The 24,200-nt window shown below is 35.6% G+C and overlaps 1 protein-coding gene across 1 annotated transcript; it reads left to right on the forward strand.

The window, feature by feature from the left end:
* Window positions 1–1,490: 1,490 nt before the first annotated feature.
* LOC139960006 (uncharacterized) lies at window positions 1,491–22,448 on the forward strand. The gene is made up of 4 exons (XM_071958003.1): window positions 1,491–2,082; window positions 5,211–6,639; window positions 15,769–15,917; window positions 18,272–22,448. The coding sequence occupies exons 2-4, from the start codon at window positions 5,456–5,458 to the stop codon at window positions 18,418–18,420; spliced, it is 1,482 nt and encodes a 493-aa protein (XP_071814104.1). The 5' UTR covers window positions 1,491–2,082; window positions 5,211–5,455; the 3' UTR covers window positions 18,421–22,448.
* The last annotated feature ends 1,752 nt before the right edge of the window (window positions 22,449–24,200 follow it).

Genomic DNA, 24,200 nt, shown 5'->3' on the forward strand with positions numbered 1-24,200 from the left:
TAGGGCCAGGTATTCGCAGCATAAAACACTCGAGAAGTGCCGTTTCCGGCCATCTGGGGGTTTGAAAAAACCCAAAATTTTCTTGTACGCTCCGCGCCAACCGATGGTGGCGCTCCGCTTAGATAGTCTCCATTAGCCCCCCCAATAATTTTTCCGTTCCGCCGCGCCTGCATGGCCATATCGAGTTTCAGAAACTTTATAACTCTTTGACACATTAGAAGCAGTCAATTGAAATTGGCTGATCCACCGCATTTTATAGCGCTTGCCCAGTCAATTGAAATATATGCATACAACCGACTTTCCAATTAATAATTGTTACCTCCAATCAGTAAACTCAAATCTTTTTTTTTAATTTTCCTAGTTAATCATCCACCCTGCAATATTTCTTGTCTTATGTTGACTTTGTACAATCCTTTCTTATTTCTTTCTTTTTTCTTCCAAGCCTTTTATTCTTAAGTAATTTTAATAACGGCGGTATTTTTTTGTTAGAAGCCCTTATTTTTATTCCCATCACTCTGCAGAGTGCTATCAGCACCAAGTAAATAACCGTAGGAATCGATGAAATTATCTCATATTCTCAATACTTACGTCAAGCCGTCTCCCCGGTGACGTCAATAATTTCCTTTTCGTGGTTGCATTGATATAATGTGTAACGTCGATGCTCATTATTTTCCTACGGTGGCCTTGTGGTGACTTTCATTGTCGGTGCGTCATCACCTGTTTAATTTTACAGTGTTAACAATATGCGATCATTTATTGTCGAGGAAAAGAATAACGGTATTTTCCTGCTTATTGGCTGACAGGATGAATGAACATCAGCTGAGTGGCCGTAATAATTAACTAATTGTTTTGAAAGTTAGGATCATGCGATCTATAAGCTCAAGAATGTTCGATAGTGGAGAAACATTTATCAGTCTGTTTGACAGTGTGAATCCATTGCAAACACACGCATGTATATGTACAATGATTATCCAGAAAGATGGAGAGGGGCATGCTGTAGTATTGATCGGCGGGCTGTGCGGGTCGGGAGGTTTGGTGAAGTTCCTGCGAATAATTTAATCTAGAAACTGCCCCAAAGGGGACAATGCGAAAACAATTGTGATAAGGTGCGCCATGTTTTGGCTAACATATATCCGCTTCATACAATTACACTCATTTGACGGATAGAATTTACTTAGACCTTCCATTTTATATGTGATATTTGTATAAGTCCCGGCTAAATAAGTAGCACCTAACCAAGCATAACAAAAATCCTCGTCGGTTTAAACAGAAATAAAGAATATTTCATATTCCGAGAAAAAATTACATATGTTTTGAATTATCTTGGAACGCCAGTATTCTATATTTGGGCGTTCATATTGCACCAAACCCAAAAGGAAATGAAGCCGAAAGATAAAAAGAAGACGTAAACTGAGCAATAGTTGAATGCCTTTTTTAACCTTTGTTTTATTTTTGTTCAATTCACTACTTAAAGATGTCAATCCGTCTCGTCTCGCTGGTTGATTCGTTTTATTAACTTAAAACATACCTTGATTATTAGTGTGTTCTACTTTATAAATCCACAAAATTAGACCTCATTAGTTGAATCATTCATTCGTAAAAACGACAAGTACAACTAATATTGTTGCTCGCTAACATTGTCTCTTCTTAGCTTCCGGTCGACGATAATGTCGTGGACGCTGAATGTGTTAACGTCTTTTATGAGCTTCCGTATATTCGGTTTTCACCTTCATTACGCCGAGTAATATCCACACACATTTTGAACAATGACGCACCTACTTGGACTAAGAAAGAATCGCATTTATAAAACATAACGTGGATGCTAACGCTTTTTTCACTTACGAAAGCTGCCTAGTTGTGCATTTACATCTACGTGGATTTTCGTGTGACATTTACATGAGGAAGGGCGGATAAAGCCATGGTGTCAAAGAGGATGTTATTGTGTTTGCATTGAAGTATTATATTGGTGGAGAAGATGGAATAATCACGCCACAAGGAATTCAAAGATGTCACCATTTCTATATAAGGATACGAAGATTGAGTGAAATTCACGCACGGTTTTGATATCGTGGGAACATTGTGGTAAACATGTAATTTATATATATTTTTTTCAAGAAAATCATCAAATTGGCAGTGAGATGTTTGCTTGTTGACAAAGCCTTATTATTTAAATAATAAAAAGTATATATATATATATATATATATATATATATATATATATATATATGTATATATAAATATATAATATATATATATATATACATATACATATATATATATATATATATATATATATATATATATATATATATATATACACTTTTTATATTTAACAATTAAATTGTGTGTGTATAATTTTACAATGGAATAAATGAAGGAATAGCCTCAGGTAAGGTTCTTCGGTTATTTTATACTTTCTTAGAGAATAATGTTGACAACAGGCATTCATACACACTTCTTGTAAATTCAATGTTGAAACTACTCGATGATAATTTACCTTACAACCTTTTAGTGCTGTTACCTATATCAGACGGAGGCCTATTCAGGCAAATGGATTCATCCTACACCCACCAAGCTGTATAAAACTGTATACCTATTATGAGTAGCAATATCTTTACACAGGCTACCGATCTCCTTGACGATAACGTACGACTATATGAATTTATGTTTGTATGAATATTTACATTTAAACTGTTTCAGCTCTCCTACCGAATGACATTTGCCTTAAAGTAATAATGCTAACCAATTATCTTTACTAACATTGTCGACAATGTCCATCTCATTAAGATGTATGCTACATAACAGTGTTACACCACATGTCTTTTGTTAAATGTTTTATTGTTATTTCACTGTATCACTGTTAGGCTATATCTCAAGTAAAGTAATCATTTGTGAACAATGTTTATATATATGATATAAATATATATATATATATATATATATTAATCTTCAGTTATGATTCCCGTAGTCAATCCAGTCAGTACATGTAGTATATGCATCAATTGACCAATACCACCCACTTGGTCAGTATGTGTACTGTATAGTCACTGCGTTCAATACATATGGTCATCGATTGACCAATCACTAAAAATCAGACAGTGTAACTTATTAAGTGGAATCAATGAATATTGGTAACTGTATATATATATACTACTATCATGCTACATGAGACTTAGCGTGTGGGTGTTCCTATAACGCTGGGAATACCGCTATAATAAACTTTAGAGTAGATATAGTATTTGTTTATAAAAGCATTAGTTAATTTTAGGTCGGTGTTTTCATGTGTTTTTTATCTACCATTATAATTATGTCATATGGTTAACACATGAATGAACTGGAATCTACTTAAATCCAAAATCTGTTGTATTAATATATATATATATATATATATATATATATATATATATATATATATATATATATATATATATATATATACATAGGCACTATCTATATATAGTATATATGGTATAGATATAGAATTTTTTTAGTTAAAATATATATAATAATAATATATATATATATATCTATATATAAATATATATATATATATATATATATATATATATATATATATATAAATATATATAGCAAATGAAACAACTTTTCTTCAACCTCATTCGAAAATCCTCTTCTGAAACGCTTTCATTTTCTAAGAAAAAGGAAGCTATCAATCTGTTTGTCACAGCAGAAGAGCAAAGATTTTGAATTTTGAATGAGACGCTATATGCATTTAATCACGGTCTGACGTCATCCGTAGTTACAGACAGGGTAAAGATCACTTCTGCGTCACTATGAACGAGACTGAACTTATTTCAGTGTAGGTCTATGGGAAGTAAGCTGAGGTATTTGAATATACAGGTATAGGCTATACAAGGGATCAGTGCGTTTGCGTGTGAATGAATTGTTTAGGCTTCGTATATACGTGAGCTGTGCGTAATACGTACTAACCTTGCTCGTAAAGACTTATTCGTATTGTACATTCGTTCACGAAGTGAAGGACTCCATCCCGGTAATTGCATTTATTGCAGCTTCTGTATGTTGCAATGTGTTTTTTAAACCTTATATAGTCGAAACGTTTTCAGAAAGTAGAATTTCAGAATTCGGTATAGGCCTATTCTGTAACTTATTTTTTGATAAGAATATACCAATAACTAATTTGCGATATGATCATTAATGTTTTCATGTTTTGTATTTGTTCAATACATGTATAGTTAAAGTTATCACTTCCCACACAGTGTTGTATAATGAGAGTTAAGACCATTTTGGCAGTCTGCAATACACAAGGAACTTTACAGCATATATAAGGTCACACGTTGAAAGTATGACAAACGTCACTAGCCATGTATTGCTTTATTTCGCGCTATCTTCAAACGATTATACGAGGATAAATTCCCCAATGTAACCTTGCCGATAGCAATGCTCCCAGCATTAATATGAGAATTTACACATCACTTAAATTGAATAACTTAACTGCTTCCGTTTCGTAATTTCATTTTATTGCATGAGGAAAACTCAGCAAGCTGTCACACGAACACATTTTTCAAAAGTTGTTTTCTCGTCGCTTCTGTCGTTATAAACTACAATTTTGTACAGCCTTGTGTAACTTTAAACAAAATTGGTGTTTGAAATTGGCCTTATTGAAAGTTAATTGATAACAAGGCTACGATTTCATGTGGTAAAGCCAGCTATCGATAATAAATGAGAATTTGGTGTAAACTAGTTGGTTATTTATATGACCGTTACACATCTCGCTCAAAATAATGACTATTATAGTAACAACTTTCTTTGTCAACTCTATGATGTTTTCGTCTCGTCCAAAGTATCAATTAGTTGTTGGCTGAAGAACAACATACATGTTAATAAGTTTCTTGCATGTGACGTGAATATGCAGTCGTTCTGAAGTGTATGCGCACAATGCGTAACTTAACACCGACGAAAGTCATTTCAGGTGACTGACTTATGTTAAGAATTTGTTATCATTTGCTTTGTTAGTTAGGATGTTCCAAGTCTTGCTACTGCGTGTTATACAATATTTAGCCTGAAGTGTTATATCGAAAGATTATTTGTAATGTCAAATAGAGACAAAAGCGACTCGGATTTCTCAAATGAAGTTACGTCAGAATAAGAATGTCAGTCTTAACATTTATTTTTTGTTTTTTTCCTGCAGCGCTTAATATCGTTTTCTGGTCTGCTTTCATATTTTCTAGAATCATCTTAATCCGTTGCCGAGTTTTGCAGTCGTTACTATACAACGCTAATGAGCTTGTATCCATCCATACGTCATCTCGAAGAAATCAGATCCCGGAAAACACAACACTGAAACCGAGACAACTAAAACGCAACAACGATAGCATGGTTTTGTGTCCACAGAAGCCCTTAGCGTGTACTGATTAATTACATATTTCGGAAGCGTTTGACAGGATGTTTGCAATTGAATAAGCTGAAAGCTGATATGGCGGCCACTCAGACAGTTACCGGCACAATGAGTGTCGCTAACACGGTCAACGATCAAATAAGTGGAGGGAATTACCTTTCGTCTAACTCACCCGCCAAACCGGCCAGGCAGTTGTCCGATCCTAATCACAACTGCCTACAGGAACTCAAGGACGCCTTATTACCAAAAATGATCGAAGTGGACCAAACTGTGACGTCAGAGAAAGCAACAGACAACAGTAACAGCATAGTGAGTAACGGTAAGAGTATAGCAAACGGTACGACAGAGACTAACAAGAAATGCGACTCTCGAAAACTCTTCAAAGCTCAAAGTTTTAACGAACTCCTCGAGGAGGAGGATTTCTTAATTCTTATGTTTCATCATTTTTCCGTCCCTGCGAGAAGCTTGTTAACTTTAGTGTGTAAACAATGGCGGACAATTCTCAACCAGCCATGCTTCTGGAGAAGTGTGGCGCCGATACTTCATAAGAGAGACTTGTACGAGGATGGCATTGATGGAAGTAAAGAATTTACATCTCTGACCACCTTTGAACTCAGAGAATTTGAATCCGTTTGTCTGGTGAGTGTCTCCGATATGGACATCTGTGAATTCATTGACCATTGTCCAAAGACCAAAAGAACATTGAAGGCTATATCACTGCGGCGCTCAACAGTTACCGACGCTGGGTTGGAAGTCATGCTCGAACAATTAGGGGCTGTATCTTCTCTTGAGCTAAGCGGTTGTAACGACTTCACCGAGGCTGGACTCTGGGCAAGTCTTCAACCCCGACTTGTATCTCTCAGTATAAGTGACTGCATAAATGTAGCAGACGAAAGCGTGGCAGCAATTGCACAGCGGTTACCAAACCTCCAGGAATTGAATTTCCAAGCGTACCATGTCACCGACGGCGTCTTGGGATGTCTGGTGGCGCTTCGTGGTGGTTCCCTTTCGGTTTTGAGATTAAAGTCATGTTGGGAGTTGACCAATCAAGCAGTGGTTAACCTTGTTCACTGTCTGCCACAGTTAACTACACTGTCTCTCTCGGGATGCAGTAAGATCACGGATGAAGGCGTTGAAATGATTGCAGCTAATATGGGTAAGCTAGTCAGTCTGGACTTATCATGGTGTCCACGAATCACTGATGCAGCTCTGGAGTATGTGGCGTGTGATCTCTCAAAGCTGGAGGAATTGACCTTGGATAGGTGAGTATAGCTCGAACCGCATTAATTAATATTACCCTGAAATACCATGCAAACCAATGATTAGAATTCCTCCGAACAAGGCACAAGGACACGTCGTAGGATTTCTAGATTATAGGGAAGTAATTTCTTGAATTAAAGGCATTGAAGACTCGCCCCAAACTGCGAGCCGCGTTCTGAAAAAGTTAACTTTCCGTTGCTTGCAAGGGAAGTTTTCTGTTTGTCGCTACAAAATGCAAACAGTAATGAAATGTGATAGCTGTATGTACTGACTGTACACTAGTGTCTAATTACCGAAGGTAGCAAGCTGTGTGCGTATTTTCTGGGATCGATGGTAGTGTCTAACAATTTCTGTTACACCTCATTCGAAACTAGGTCAGATTACCGGCATAAGACGTTTCTTTTTGCGCGAGTCTTCACACCCTCTTAAGGAATAGGGAACAGGGTTAACAGAACATAAGCTAGACACGAAAACACATGGACTATACCTACTATGTGATGTAAACGTGGCAGACGTAAGTTGAGGGGAGAATACGTGGGGTGTAGTGGGGTGGGGAAGGGGTGATTTATGACGGGATACAATATCCGAATAAAGGAGTTCACTACACTGTACTTCATGCATCAGAGCACATTCATGAAAGGAGATTAAGGTAATTTGAACTGTCACATCTTCAATATGAAAGAATTCAGTATACTGTACACTACGACTGAAGGTTTACTGTTCAGTATACTTAGTTCAGCACAACCCCACCCCACCCTTCCCACCCCCACACACACACACACAAAATTCACACAACTATCATAAAGTCTGTAAAGTAGATAATTAATGAGATATAATGATAATACAGTTTTGTGCTATAGCTGTATATTCTTCTTGTCAAGAGATGACCTTCCGAGCAGTTTGGAACATCGTGGTTAATTAATAACTTCCGAACGATTCATTTAATGTGTTCTTAACATAGAATGACGTGAAAGGGGATAATTATTGACACGTTAATGTGTTTGCTATATAAATTTATTACTCATTATTCGATGCCTCTATATCTAACTGGGAGGTTTATGGGGTTATCATTCCAATCATCCAGATCAGTGAGCTTTTAGCCCTTTAATCTAATCATGAAATATTGCGTCTCATATCATTAAAGGAGCCATAAACCCAACTAAAATATTTACTTATAAGACAAGGCTCATATATATATATATATATATATATATATATATATATATATATATATATATATATATATATATATATATATATATATATATATATATATATATAAAGAATTAATCCCCTTCAAAGTTTTAATCGTGATATGTTTGTATTTTATATCGTAAAGCCATAGTAGCACTAATGCAATCGAAACCACGTACGGCGGATATTCACAATTATATTAATAATATTAATACATAAATCACATTTGACTATTTTATAACTAGAAGCAATGCGGTACGTTTCCACTCCATCCAACTATTTTGTTTTGATATACACAGAGGAGTTGTAATTTAATATATTCAGACATATTTTCTACGTGAGACAAGAGAGCTGCTATGTATAGCGTCTGTCTACTGAAGACAGCATCACGCATGCCGTGTATAATATATTATTACTAAATCGTCTGGAATGAAGACTCCTCGAAGCACTGCTACATACAGAGAGTATCACTGACATGTTATCATCAAGTCCTTTATATGCTTGTCTTTATTTGATTAGTCAAACCACGACTGGCATGTATCCAGCAAACCTATACTCATGCTTGGGTTGTTGAAGTATATATATACGGCAGGTTCCTACGTAAGCTTTCAGCAGAAGTGACGTCAAACTTGTGTGTAGGCGATGAACATTAATCATCTCCACACAATGCCGATCCAAGTCACCTATAGTTAATGGCCTGGGACTGTCGCGATTGAGGCTGAGTTCGCAAAGATGGCTATCATCTTATCCTCCCCGGGGCTGTATCGGTATCGTCAATGTAGGTCACTTCCTCTCTCTTACTTTAGATTAAACAGTAGGTAAGTCAATAGCCAGCTAAATATATATGCATACAGTATCCTCTGTGTAAATGCTATTAAAGAATTTGATTATATCAAATTACTTTGTTTACTCAAATGAAAGCAAACACAAGCCCATACAGTAAGTAACCAATAGCGACTGAGCCGTTTATATTTTCCTCTGCATGATGACATACGAACACAAGATTTTACAACATGATATTAAGATTAACCTTTATATAAGAGATATACATTTCAACCCAGATTAAAGCTATTTTTTATTTATTGATATTTTTTATAAGGTTCTATTTATTTCAAAGATGAACAACCTTTTTCAGGATTTCTTCTTAACTTTGTGAAACAAGAAGTTAAGACCATGATGTATCCACATCATGTCTATACAAAACACACTTTAACGAAGGGGCTCCTAGAATATACGATATCAGGTCCCTGCTTTAACAATATAAACAAGAAAACGAATTGTGAGAAAGAATATTTTTGTAAAAAAAATATATGTTAATAAATACGAAGCAATTAGTTACAAGCTAACATTAAAATAATTAATATTATAAAAAGATATCAAATATAGGTTTACAACGGTACCATCAGAAATACAGCACGCTTGACATACAATTTTTATTATACCACCTTACTGTCAACCGTATACAACTAATAATACAACGTATCTGATCCCGTTTAATACGATTTATAACGCAATGCTTACAACTATGGCCTTATATACTAACCATACATATATACAATTATGGCCTTCCTTATCCTGCTTACAAATATGGCCTTTTTTATCATACAAATAACTTGACTCATTTTGCCACTCAAGTGCAGCAGTTTTCGAACCCATATAGCCTATAGATGAGATAATTCCCGCAACACAATGCTGCATTAATCAATCTATGGATGGTTATACGAACTACATCATAAACAAACGCATACTGGCAACTCCAGAAAAAAAAGAAGAAACCTTTAATTACAAGAAGTGCAATGGTGAATAAAAATCCTATACACGTTTCTTCTAATTACTTCAGTGGCAAATTTAGACAATGAGGATCTCTTAGCGGAATTAGAACATGGAATATTCTCCCTACGATACAGCATCTTGCCGTGCATGCGTGGGCTTAAAAAGGTGGCAAATAATACTGGACTGCATTTTGTGAGGCCTATATACGCAGTATACCGTTGAATAGTATGCTGCTGAAGCGGGTGTTTACAAACTCCGCATACATTGAGCACGTTATCATCTAGTGTGATAGCATATCGAAGGATTAGTTTTGGTTTTCTTGAAAAGAATTCACATCAAACTTTATATGTTTCTGATGTATAGAGGCATCCGGAACAGTATAAAGGGACTATATAAAGGATTAATGATGGAATTAATGAAAGTATTAATGATGGCATCAATAACAAGTATACAAGGATACATAACCATAATCTAGAAAAGGAGGCCACAACTGACGTCGAAGGATTCAAAACATGGCCGAATTGGACGGTCACATGCATGTACACACAGGCATTTCTTGCCCCTGTTATAGAATCAAAGATTTCTAATCTTATAGATTAACAACATAACGGCACCGTTTGGTACGTAGGAGGATGAGGGGGAGGCTAAGTCGGGTGAAACAAAAATAAAATAAAAGACGAACCTGCAGCTGAATATGATTATTAAGCACAGACACGTGATTGTAAACGTGACTGAGACACGTAACTGTATATCTGGATAAATTAGTTCAGTGTAACTAAATAATAACCCTGTTTCAATTAACACATGACTCATACCTTCATACTATTGAATTGTACGACAGATACCGCGCCTTAATTACTTGTTATTATTTTTTTTTTGTGGGAATATTCGCAATCGCCTCCTTTTCACTTCATTCTACAATTGCGGATGTTTTCAATAACAGACGACAGTAACAACACGCCAATATCGGCGTCGGCTTGGTTTCGAAGCATTCCCTAGTGTACAACACAGAGAAAAAGGAGCGACTTAAAACCATTTCGACAAATGAAATTTTCTACGCAAAATTCATTTTTTTTTCAATTCGGTACGCTTGGCTGTTTTCACATTTGGGATTATTTCTTTTTCAAACGCTACGTCTAAAATGTTTAGCAATCAAATGTAGTTTATTTATAGATGACGGCACAGACGGGAAAATATTAAATTATTAAAATATATCTAAATCATTTAAACTTAAACCTCCAGCGTGGAACAACAACCATGTCATTTTAATTTGTTTAACTTTTTACGCTATGAAAACCTACAAAAACAAAAAATGGGGGGGGGGGAAAGCTATTTTTATACCACGCTTTTACGTAAATTGGCTTATTCCTCTTGTTAACACAAAAATGTTATCTTCTGATGAACTTATTTTTAATTTCATAATTCTTTGAGTTTAATGTTACCTATCTTGCATTGACGATAACGAACTCAACGATGATTTTCGTTCTCACCAATGTACTATATTTATATTATAATGTTTATATTTTATAAACTTACTGAGGAAGTTTACATTTATAGTCTAATAGAGAAACAAAGAAATCAGCATAATTTGATAACTTTGAGTAAACAAGTAATCGTTGGTGAGCTCTTTTTGAACTTTGTACAAACTAGATGCTGAATTTTATAATACTCCAATACCTATATGATTTGAAAAACCTATAATCAGTCAAAGACTATCGTCAGAGGGAGATTTCCATAGGTTTGTGTGGTTTAACTCTGGTTCAAATAATGTAGACAACGTTCATGATCAGTTATAATAAAGTTATTGTAAACATAGAGTGTATCACATAACTTGTAACTTGTACTCCCATGAAAGTTGAATGTTGTAAACGAATTAATTAATTAATGTTTGGAATAACATTTTCACCACAAAATATGAGAGTTTCTCAGTATATATGATCCCATGCGTGTCATAGCACTAATTATATGCATTTATGTTCAGGACCCTATGTGCGTTTGGGATGTAGCTGTTTGTCAATAATGTATAGTGATGTCAGTCAGAGCGACCATTGTGCTGTAGATTGACTCCATCAGGACACCGGTCATGGCAGGGGGTATGAGCCGGGGGGGGGGGTGGGGCACGTGGCCCCACTCTTTGCCAAAATAGCAAATGTGCCCTACTGGCCAATAAAATTTGTCCATTTAATGAAGAACTGTCTTTTGGATATCTTAAGCCTTTGTTAATTTTAAATAGAGTCACGTGCACCATAATAGTATTGATAGCATACTAACACATCATATATATATTTAAGTGATATGGCCGGTGTGTATCGGTTTATAGCATAACGAGTAGTGGTTGTGGAATGAGAAAAGTGCCCCTCTGATGTTGTGCCTCTCCACTTTTTGGAAGCTTCCTACCCCCCCCCCCCGGTCAACGGGTAGGGGGTGGGGAATGGCGAGCATTCCGTTGTACGAAAGCTGATTTAATATAGTCTACATTTCTCGATTAAAGTTCCAATTCAGAACACAACTGAATGCTGAACTTTATTTTAGCTTCTGTACTACCTATCGATTTGACATTTTCAACAATTGAAAACTCATATTCGTGATAAATATTTTCTCCAGCAATTTATAATTATCCCTTTGCTTCCGATAAACGGTCAATAATGTTCAATTTCGTAACATTTGATTTAACAAGCGGTTATCCTTCTCTTCGTACGTCTAAAAAAAGAAGAAACCAATCGATGTATCATTACTGCCCATTGTTTTATATACAAAAATGCGTATTGTTTCCATAGATCAAATACGGAACTACTTAACACACAAAGGACGTCTTACAACCTTATTTGGAAAAAAAAAACAAAATGTCTTCTGACTCTAGACCTTATATATTACGAAAAAAAGGTGTTTACTGGTTGAACAGTATAAACACGGTTTATATGGTAGTTAACCTTTAATTGTGTGTTAGAGAATCTTCTACAATCTACCCAATTTGACATTTACGAAACTGTGTAAGTCTTTACCCGAAGGAGTTACAAAGCCGATATGGCAACACATTGACTTGTAAAGGGGTATTAATAGAATATTCCGCGGCGGGTATATCTGAAGGTTACAATGTACGTAAAAGGGTACATCGTAAGCCTCATTAATATTCATAAGAGACAATGGCAGTAAACAGTAATGAATAGTTTTTACAACTATATGCGTCAATTGGGTGCGCGTGTTATGGATTAGTGATATGGACGATATCTAATTTATCCAACGACCTTAAACCCGTTAATCCAACTGTATTATACTGTTTCATAGTTGTATGTAATCACGATTTGATACTTTTGACGTGATTGTAAACAACGATTGTTTATTCTTTCTCCATGCCCACGAGCAAGGCTAAAAAACCCCTGCTGTCGAGCCGTAATTAAAAATACGTGGGTGGAAAAACTAATGCAAGTTTTAAGAGTGGTAAATATGCACGTATACACTATACCCGTTATGCTTGAACACGTGACAGATAATATCTGATGCAAGTATTTGCTTGCATTATGTACAAGTATTATAAAAGAAATAAATAAATCAACATAAAATATGAAAATAAACAACAATTTGAAAGTAAAGCTAAATGTATAGCGGTACAAAATAGATCTTACTCCTACTCATTTCGTCCCCTTTGTTTACGACATATTTTTTCGTGTAGGCGTGATAAAAGTTATAACTGTTTAAGCAAACAACTTTGCGACCCACCACTCTTTCTGAGAGTTCAAGCTGTTCACGGTAATAGTGGTTAAGTTTATAAGCTAGATTTTATCAGACTCTGCCCAGAATGATATTATATTTAATATTTTATATTATAAAACCTGGAGAAGTGCAGTATCTTCACTCCCACCCAACTGTACACGGCAGCATGTATTGTCTCTAATGCCAGTTTGTTAATGAGTAGGCCCAAAATAACGGGTACTTCAAATTATTGACATTAATGATTTATTCCCAATTTCACATTGGCATGCAATACTAGTCACTGAATTCTCTGAAAATAACAAAAAAATGTTCATCATTTTTGGTTTCGATGATAATCGTAACCTTAACATTCATGATGGTGTATATATACGTGTGTGTGTGTGAGTGCGCTAGTGACGCCCAGATTGTAAACACGATATCCCAAGAAGGTAAGGTCAGACCATGCAATTTCATATTTAGTGTGTAGAAGTACCACATTGAGTACACGAACCCTATTGTTTTTGGTGGAGGTCAAAGGTCATTTGGGTCACCAGACCAGATGATTGCGTTGTGTCCTTGGGCAAGGCACTTTATCTCCATTGCCTCTCTTCACTCAGATGATATCATTTGGGACTTGCGAGGTAACTTGTAAATATAGTTATGTGCGCCGGTTTGTGGATGCATCCTATGGGGAGTCCCCGGGGGAAAACGTGGATGTGGTGTCCCAGGAGAGATTGATTGAATTGTCCATACTTTTGTGTGTGGGTGTGACAAGTTACCAATGACCAGGGTTAATTTGTAAAGTCGTGTGAGAGCCTGAGAGGGCCTTGTTTTGTAACAAGCTATAGTGATTACCTAATGGTAATACTTTGATGATACTTGAATGCAGTTCAAAAGATGCCAAAGGTACAGAAATTAACACAAGATACTTTTGACGTGGAAAGAATTGTTTTTATTATTCAAAGCCATTGTCTTTCAATGTATATTTAGAGTATCTTGTAGGATTTCAGACATTATAATGGCCTATTCCGGTGGGCAAAATTGATATGTAAACAATAATGCTAGAAATTTTCTAGGTCAAATTCAATAGCCTCATAGCATTTGGTTGACAAAGATATGAAACCTTTTCAAATATATTTTTCTTTTGTGAAAACATCTGGCAGCCGAAGAGAGTATGACGCTAATTACGTCAATTCAGCTGAAAATGTTTTTGTTTTGCTTTATAATATATAGCTCACTTATTTATAGAACAAAGGTATCGCATTTCAAGAAGGAATCAACAAAGATATTTTACAAGTAAAGTAACGCTTTTAAAGAACATTTACTGGGATGGCATCACAGACCGTCTAAATCAGGGGTTCCCTAACTGGGGTGCATGAATCCCCAGGGTTGCGTGAGTCCATCCCAGAGGGTTCGTGAGACGTTTATGAAAGTCACAACTAGAGTACTTTTTGTTGAACTAAAATCTAATACCGGTATATCATATAATTTAGTAATGAACAAAAGTCGTACCTATCGACAAACTCTTTTCGCGTTCCATACACATATGTTGCCATAGTAGTACCGTACCGTGCATGTGATAAATAACTGAATTATGAAACAGACACAGGCCGCATGACTTTGGTGAAGTTAATGTACGCATGACAGTACGTCGTGAAAGATTAAGAGCTGATCTGATCTTCAAGTTTCCAAATAAATATTTGTTTATCTCTTTTGTTTTTTTCATTACAATATTACACTATGAACTTGATCTTTTACAAAACACTGTTATGCGTATTATAGTATAATAATGACCCAGATCGTGTCTCGTAAAGTTGGGGTTCGTGGACAACTCTGACAACCACAGGGGGTTCGTTGGGGGAACCCTGGTCTAAATTGTGCACTCTTTGGAAGAATAGAGATTTAGACAGACTCAAAATTGGTTATATTTAATCAACTTTATCTCAAGCAAATTGGGTTATCAAATTTCAGCGTGTAACATTTTTTTTGCTTTCAGATTAATATTACATTCATTACCTGCCCACCGCAAATGCCCTATAGAATTTAAATTCAAAATGAAAAGTTACCAAAAAAAAAATGCTTTCAAATGTGTAACACATACTTTCATATACCTCAAATTTTATATAAAATTCAACAGTTATTATAAAGTCATGATTATGTATGTATTTTAGATCCTCCTGCAAGCAGGAACCCGCGAAGAAGCCATTATTGGCTTATCAAAGCCGCAAGCTGACCGAAGTCAGTGTCTTAGATTATTTAATGTCCATGATTATAAATTGTCAATTGTCAACAACTCTGTAACTGGACGACATACATTAATCTTCGGAGTGACTCGAACTCGGGACCTTATGATTGAAAGGCACCGGCGTTAACCACTGAGCTAACACTCCATAATTATAGTACTAAATGATCGTAATAATATGCCACGATTGCCTTTTAATTGTATATTTTGTGTATCTTGTCTTACATTATAGATGCGTTCGAATTACCGACACTGGAGTGGGATTCCTTGCCACCCTAGGTCGGCTACGCGCCCTCTATTTGCGATGGTGCTCGCAGGTACAGGACTTTGGTTTACAAAATCTCCTGCAGGTTCCTAGTCTTCGTATTCTCTCTGTGGCAGGTAAGTCTGACATTCTGATCCTTTCGCGTCCCACACATTTCACTATTTAAAGGCATTGAAGACTCGCCCCAAACCGCGTGTCGCCCCCTGAAAAATCTAACTTTCTGTTGCTTGCAAGTGCCGTATTTTTCTTGTCGCTAGAAAATGCAGTAACAAAATGCAGTAATGAAACGTGATACCTTGTTCTCTTTTATCTAGACCTGAGATGTCCATCGCTGCTATTATATGTACACTGTGTTGTGGGTATTGACCGTAGCTGTAGGTATTGACTGTACACTAGTGTCGAATTTTCGACAGCTGTGTGTGTATTTTCTGGGATCGATGGTGGTGTCTATAACACTTCTGTTACACCTCATTCGAAACTAGGTCAGATTACCGGCATTAGACGTTTCTTTGTGCGCGAGTCTTCACTCCCTTTAAGGCAGAAAACGTTCATATAGGAGAAAATATAAATAAGAGAACGTTCTGAAGGATTTGTTCCAGAGTAATGAACTAGTAATTAAAGCTCAACGGAAAATCAACAGAACGACAAGACAGTGATAGAAATCACTATAGCATATGACACATGCAGGCAATAACATTTATCGACAGAAATGAAAGATATAATCAGATAAAATGGTAGTATATCAATGCCTATAAATATATGTAACAAATGCAACATGGCCATCTGTAGCCTAACAATCTTGCAATATGGTTTAAGTGGGATTTAAGCAGATCAGAAGCCGTTCATATTAAGATAAGTGGGCCTCTTTCGTTGCGAATAAGCCTATATGTTAACAAGGATTGCCCGATAGAAATCATGACGGCCTAACCATATCTCTTTTAACACTGATTTATAGAGAAAGGTTCTGAATTACATTAACACTACAAAGAGGTACTCCTTTCTCTAAAACAATTTGGCTGTCTGGTTGAGTATTTACAAAATAATGTTTAAGAGCAATGTGTTAAAATTTTTCAACACAGTGTCAAAGATTTGCCCAAACTTCATACCATCGCATCGGTTTCACAATATTAGCAAAACAAATATGTGTGTATCATACTTTTACCAACACCCTCCCCACCCCGCCCCAATCCTCTAACAGGATTGATAGTGTTTTGCCGTGCAACTAACGATAACACCTCATTTCAAGCATGTTCATTTGCATGGAAACTTCGCGAACAAGCTTCTGTGTTTTTTTAGGTGTACGGGCTCCCCATGCACTGAACTTCTTATTTCATTAGTATACGCATTTCGTGTAGCATGGGATCGGATGGGTCGGGGTGTTTAGAAACCGCTTGATTTGAGAAACCTTGGTCCCTTGTTAACCCAAGTGTCCATACCCTGGCCACCTTTGCCATCGTGGTAAATGATGTGGAATCGTGATACAAAACCTTAGTTAATCGCATATGCATTGAATTGGAGCATGCAGGTATACAACATTAATTGAGAGAAAGTGTTTGGTTGCGAAGCACGTGACATGTTTTGCTTTTTTTTAATGTTTATCAAGGTGATGTAAATAAATGTCAGATTATTCTTCATATTTCGTTGGCCTTTTTATATTATTTCTCCATGGTCCCCATTTAGCTGTGGTCGCCTTCCAGACCAGTTTGCTTTTTTAACCCGTTGGGAGTTCGGATAAGAAGAGTATCATTTAGATGAGGGGGTGGGGGGTTTGAGTGAGGGGGGTCGGAAGTAAACTGAAACGTATTTAAATTCATTATTTGACGATACAATGTTTGTGCAGACATTTGTTGCCCCACGAACCAAGATTTGCCAGAAATTATCACCAAATAAACTAGTTCCTTTTGATCGATCGTTGAATGAAAACCCCGAACTTATTGATATCAATTGCATGATCAATTCTCGTAGGCTAACACGTTCCCTGAGTAAGCATCGCAGTTATATACACTGTTATGTGTAGAATACCATCACAGAGACCATACTATCACACCGCATTCCACAGTATACTATTCTTGTATGTAGCCTGTAACAATTTATGACAAATTTAATTAATGCTTCCCTGCATTGTCCCCAGTGAAATCATAATCCAGGTATATATATATACACTCGTATCGTCTCTAGTGCAAATTATGTGTGGCCAACAAACATGCCAGGAATTTTTTTTTTTAATATCAGTAAATGGATTTAATATGTCTCGCAGCAACAATTACATTACTAAGATTCCGTTGGTTAAATTATGAGTTTTACTTTTAACGACAATATATAGATGCCCAGTATCATAATATGAGAAGGTTGTGCATGGACTGGTGTACCAACTGACCAATTTTGTGGGCAAGAATATTAACAGCTTCCCTGTAATTTTAATCATTTCTGTTCAGTATAGTATGGTTTATTTATTTTTCTTTCTTTTTAGGCTGTCCGTTGCTAACAACGGCTGGATTATCTAGACTAGCCCAGGTCAAACAGCTTGAAGAGCTAGAACTTACAAACTGTCCCGGAGCCTCCGAAGAATTGATGCTGTACTTGAAGAAAAGCTTACCAAAATGCACAGTTATTCATTGATTCGTATACTGTCTACGAATAGAAGAACTTTACTCACAGTTTGGTCACTGCAGTCCTGCATTACCACAGCTTAACTATGTAGAGTATCGGTCGAGATATTAGCAAGCAGACTTACGTCATATAGTCCTCCATACAATCACCAGAAATGGAGTTTGAATACTTTCAAATATGTTTCTAGGTTGTTTCTATATCGACATGGCTAGAACAGAAACCAACTGAAAATACTTATCCTTCTACAATGTTATACAAATTGTGATCTTGTATATACTAGATGAATTCATGATATTTCTAAACTCAACATCTATTTTGTGTTCGATATGTTTATGATTCATCACTAGCATCTGAAAATAATTTGTATTTATAGTGTGACCAAATTTACTTGTTGTTGTGGTGAAGATTGTTGTATACTTTAAAGTCAACCACGATCATACGAAAATCAGCTTGGCTTGCAGCAACAGCGGGAGACTGAATCATTCTTAAAATTATTAACACGATTATATGTAATTTGTTACGGTAAATAGATATCACTTAGAACATTGGGCTATTATACAGACTAGTCCCTTGTTTAGCACCATGCATCCTTGGCCTGTATAATTAGGAGTGTATAATGCCAGTTCACATAATGTCGTCTGCTTGTTCCCGTTCTATTTTGGTGGTTAATTTTGAACTGTTCTATAGAAGCATTAAAGAAGCACCGTTTTTCAACTCGCAGTATAGCACTATAGCAGTAGGCCTAACCATATAAATCCACACATCCAACTACTTTAAACAATCTAAACATTGTGTTAGGACTTGCTTGAAGAATCGATGTAAATACAGGAAACCTTAAACCTATACCTGCCCTTCGTAATAATCAACAACAGGCATGTATAGTAAGCAAGGCCACTGTGTAATAATAATGATAATAATAATGATGAAGAAACCTTTGTTCAGGATTTGTAGGTTTGTATGTTATTAATTTTCAACGCTGCTCTATATTGTTTTGTGGAAGTTTTCCTATTAACATTGCATGTGAATCAACCAAGGTGATTATAGACTAGATTACATAGAACTCATCCCATTAAGATACCAACTTGAAAGTAACAAGACTATCCTGGTCTCCCTTATTTATGACGTAAGTAATTCGTCACTATGTGAAGATCTCGAACTGTTTAGTATATTACAACAATACTGTTAATTTAAAGCGTTCGATAGATGAAAATACAAAAAACTCAATCAAACAATTCTGATCAATTTTGTCTAAATATGACTAAATATATAGAACAGCATCTTTACTGTACTTGTAGAATGTCGCAAAGTTATATTGTAAACACATGGACGGGCTCAATGACGCATTTAATAAAGTTATATAAATGACATAGCAAACACAAAACACTAGTAAGTTAATGCGCATGTATAGTTTGTGTCGCATAACAAAAAACTAAAAACAAACTAACTTAGTTATAAGAAATAACGAAATGAGTTATTATATTTATATTAAAAACATCGAGTTTGCACTTCTTTTGTAGCCAGTTTTAAAGAGTCGGAGGAATGTTCTTCTGAGATATCATTCCTCAGAAGAACATGAGGAATGATCATTTCAGAATACCCTTGTCAGGGAAGTGTCAACATTACATAAGCACGGAAGGTTCAGTGTATACTGCAGGTTGAATCCTATCACGCAGTTAGCATTTTTCTTTCAAACTCAATCATGGCTTACATTAATTACTCTAGACATCTCGGCTATGCGGTTTCGGTCAGTATGCGTAAGCGAAGAGTCATGAGTCATGGCCATTGATTGGTGTAAACATGTACGAAGCTAATTTAATAGGATATGTCGTTATGTGTGTTAAAGTCTGTATACAAAGAGTGTGTGACTGTGCTTCTAGTAATACCGTACTTAAGGATTATGTTAATGAGTTTCATCTTATCATCACCTATATGTTTTTAAGTTAAAACATGATGTTAACCTTCTACCAGTTCTGCAAACTCCTATGGCAATATGCAATGTTTGGTTTCTACTTGGTAGACAAAATTTGTGTGTGTACACTCTCTTTGCCGTGTCTCGCAATATATGCGATATGTTATTTTGAGATATTTACACAGCTGTTAGACTTTCTGTTGCTAAGGAAATATAATATTTCAAAGTTGTAAGAGAACGCAAAGTTATGTTACAAGTGCTAAGCGATATAAAAACGTTAGCAACGATTACAATGGATGGTATGGTGTTGGTCTTATTGCTATGGAGACGAAGAAGCATACAATACTACTCTGTACAGTCCCGAGACTAGGTTTAATGCCAGTTATATATGCACTAACAGCAGGCCACATCATAGGCCAATCGAGTAAGTTACTAGCCATTAAAGACTAAAATAAAATTAAAATGTATCACTTTTTGGACACCGAACCGAAACCATTGTCGCACTGATGCTAGCCAGTGTCATGGAATGGAAAGGGAGATGGAATTAAAGAGTAAAAACTATGCAAGTGTGCCATGGAACGCCATATTAACATTTATTCGAGAATTTAAGATATCTTCAATTTAATTCGAGATATCTGCAATTTATTTCACATATCTCGAATAACATTGGAGATGCCAAGAACTACTTTAGATATCTTAAATTCAATTTGAGATATCTTGAATTTTATTTAAGATTTCTCAAATTGAATTTAAGATTTTAAAGCCTCCATATTTTTAAGAAATAAATTGAAGATACCTAGAAGGGTAAGGTTATTGAAATATATCCGAAACTGATTTCGAGATATCATTAGAGATATCTGGAAAGGAATTAGAGATATTTAATTATTGGATAAATGTTTAAATGGTGTTCCATACGCTCGCACTGCAACCTTATTCGCCTGGTATAGGTCTAGCGGCAACCCGTGATGCATTCCAGGTAATCTAGCGAAACAAATGTTGAGCTGTATTGAAAAAATGGCAAAGTGTCATAAAATTCTAGTTTACTCACAAATAAAATCCCAGAATGTGATGTGCTGTATACCTTGATATAGACTGGTGCTGACCTGTTTGCTATGGTTGTGAGTGTAGATTCCGTATGTGTATATCTTTCTAGTTAAAAGTAAAAAATACATAAGAAATATTTTTGTATAGAAGTTGCATCAACTAGTATCCAGTGTCTGTTTACGTGCAAGAAACGTAGGCTGTGCACTGTATCCAAATTATTTAAACTATTTCCCAATAAGCAAAATAACCCTTTGTATGAGTGGATAACCCGTGTATGTATCTAATGTTTTTTCATTATTATTTTTTTTTAGGATTGAAGCTTGTCATGTTTCGCAGAAATTTTGATGACGTCATAGCAAGTTCATAGATCGAATTTGTGATGAGTTTTGATATTTTAACAACTTTCTTTCCTCCAAGTGTAGGCGCTGTTTTCATTGTGGAGCTAGTATTGGCACTTATAATTTGGATTTAGAACCCTATAGTGTACATAAGAGCCTTTAGCGAGAGTGAGTAATACTGACTAAGGATTGCACCCCCGCTGCTTGGCTCTTATTTTTTCATTGAGTCATATATTTTGTTTTTGTTTTCATATGCAAGCAGTAAATAAATTAATAAGAATGTGAATCTTAAAGGCATGGCTACTGGCTATACAATCTCTTATCGAAACTCCACTCCAGGTAAATAGCTTTTGTTTTGTTTTTTAAGTGATGTTCTTAACTTTTGTTTGTTTATTTATTTATTATGCAAGGCTGCGATATATATATATATATATATATATATATATATATATATATATATATATATATACGATATATATATACGATATATAAAGACGATGGAGTCGGAATACCAACAGAAAACTAATGCTTTTTCAAACAAGTTGAGGGAGAGTGCAATGGTTATTGAGATATGCTATGGGCAGGATATATTAACCCATTCGCCTGATAGTCATATCAGAATTTAAACAAGAAAAGAAAAAAAATAAAGAAGCAATTTGTGAGCATAAATATAGATATATCAATGTTTATAAGATATCAATCTTTTATGAAAATATTATGTTGAAAATAAATGGGTGTTAGTGATATTCTCTTGTTCACTGTTGTTATTTTTATATGTTGCTATGTTTTTTTATTTGTTTATCTACCATCATAATTATGTCATATGGTTTACACATGTTTGAAGTGAAATCTATTTAAATCTTAAATCTTTGATCGCCAACTGGGACTTTATTCCAAGAAAGAAAAGAACAAATAAGCGCGATATACCATATTGTAACTGCATTTCGGATTCCTCGATGAAAACGTGTGGATGAACTCAGCAAGAGTATATGTAGCCTAACTTCCATTAACATATAATATTGCGCAAAATAGTTGTTGTAAATTATCCTATGTGACTAAATCCCCCAAACCCCGGATATTTTCACCGTATACAGAGGTTTTTGTAACATCTTTATTTTGAAACACATTAAACGTATGTTATTTCAAACAACATCACGTTTGAGACTATTTTGTTAGATTTTTACGTTAGCACTTCTGTTGTGATCTAATTGGAAATAGCAATCATTTCTTAATCAATTCTTGCCACCCTCTATTCTTCTAGCTTCATGTGTAATCGTAAACAGTAATTAGATACGGCCACATTTCTACTGCTGTATAGCTTTAGTCAGCCAAAATGATTCGTCCTTCCATATTACGTCATGCCAACACACCACTCTGACAAAATATCATTGGAATGTTCATTAATATTCGACAAGACGCTTTTGAGAGTTTGACAATCAATTCCAACCTCACAGAGGCTCGGGTTTCATGGCTGTATACATTGAAGGGGCTTGCGATATTTTTTCGGCGCCAATGATGGAGCTTTCATCGTGAACTATAATGTCAATATATACCACGTTCTCTTACAAATGATTTGAAATATTCAGACAAGCTATTTAAATATTGGCAGCCTACTGCTGAAAAGCGATGGTAATTTCGTTTGCGTTAATGACATGTACGAACATGTTCGTAGCTACATGGAGTTACTGTCGCAGAATAAATGAAAACATATCCATCATTTGCATGCAACAGCACGAGCTAGATGAGTCTCTGTAAAATTCAGATATTTGAAAGTGGCTGACGTCATTGGAATGATAATGATGATGATGAAGCAAATGCGTCCAGCCGAGCAAAGTACATCCTGATTGTCTGTAGTCGCGAGTTTTAATAGAAAGAACTGTGCTCCGTCAGCAGACGATAATGCTATCTCCGCAAGGTAGAATGGTATATTGCCCACTTAGTTACCTTGGAAACGACCATGTGTTGGTTGACGCTTAGAGCAAGAAACAGTAGTATGTATCAAAGACACGTCGTGCATGGTGCAGGTTCTAGGACATTAGGTGATATTCCAGCGCACACTAACATAATTATCAATAATAGCAGACCTGGTTTAATGGCTACAACATTTACAGCTGCTCATATATGCTAGTTATATAAGCGTGATGTTCTGCAGTCAATTATACTTTCTACATAAATTAAACCACGGCGTCTCAGCTGCGGCATATCAACTTGTACAAAATTGAAATGTCATATTTTTATTGAACAAATGCCCAGCAATTAACGATTGTTTATTTATCTCTAATAAATAAACAATCGTTCATTGCTCAACGTATATGTGTAATCATAATGGTAGGGTTAGGAGTATAGGGTTTAGTCAGGGTAGTGCTGTTGACAGACATGACTGTACAGTAAAAATGCCCACTTACAAATGTATCCATTTTTCATATAATACTGGAGTTTAGTTCCATGCAGATCTTTGGAAATTTAAGAAACTAATGATGACTTATGCTTGGAAAAGT

Source organism: Apostichopus japonicus, chromosome 19 (assembly GCF_037975245.1).
Source record: "Apostichopus japonicus isolate 1M-3 chromosome 19, ASM3797524v1, whole genome shotgun sequence".
NCBI classification, from domain to species: domain Eukaryota; kingdom Metazoa; phylum Echinodermata; class Holothuroidea; order Aspidochirotida; family Stichopodidae; genus Apostichopus; species Apostichopus japonicus.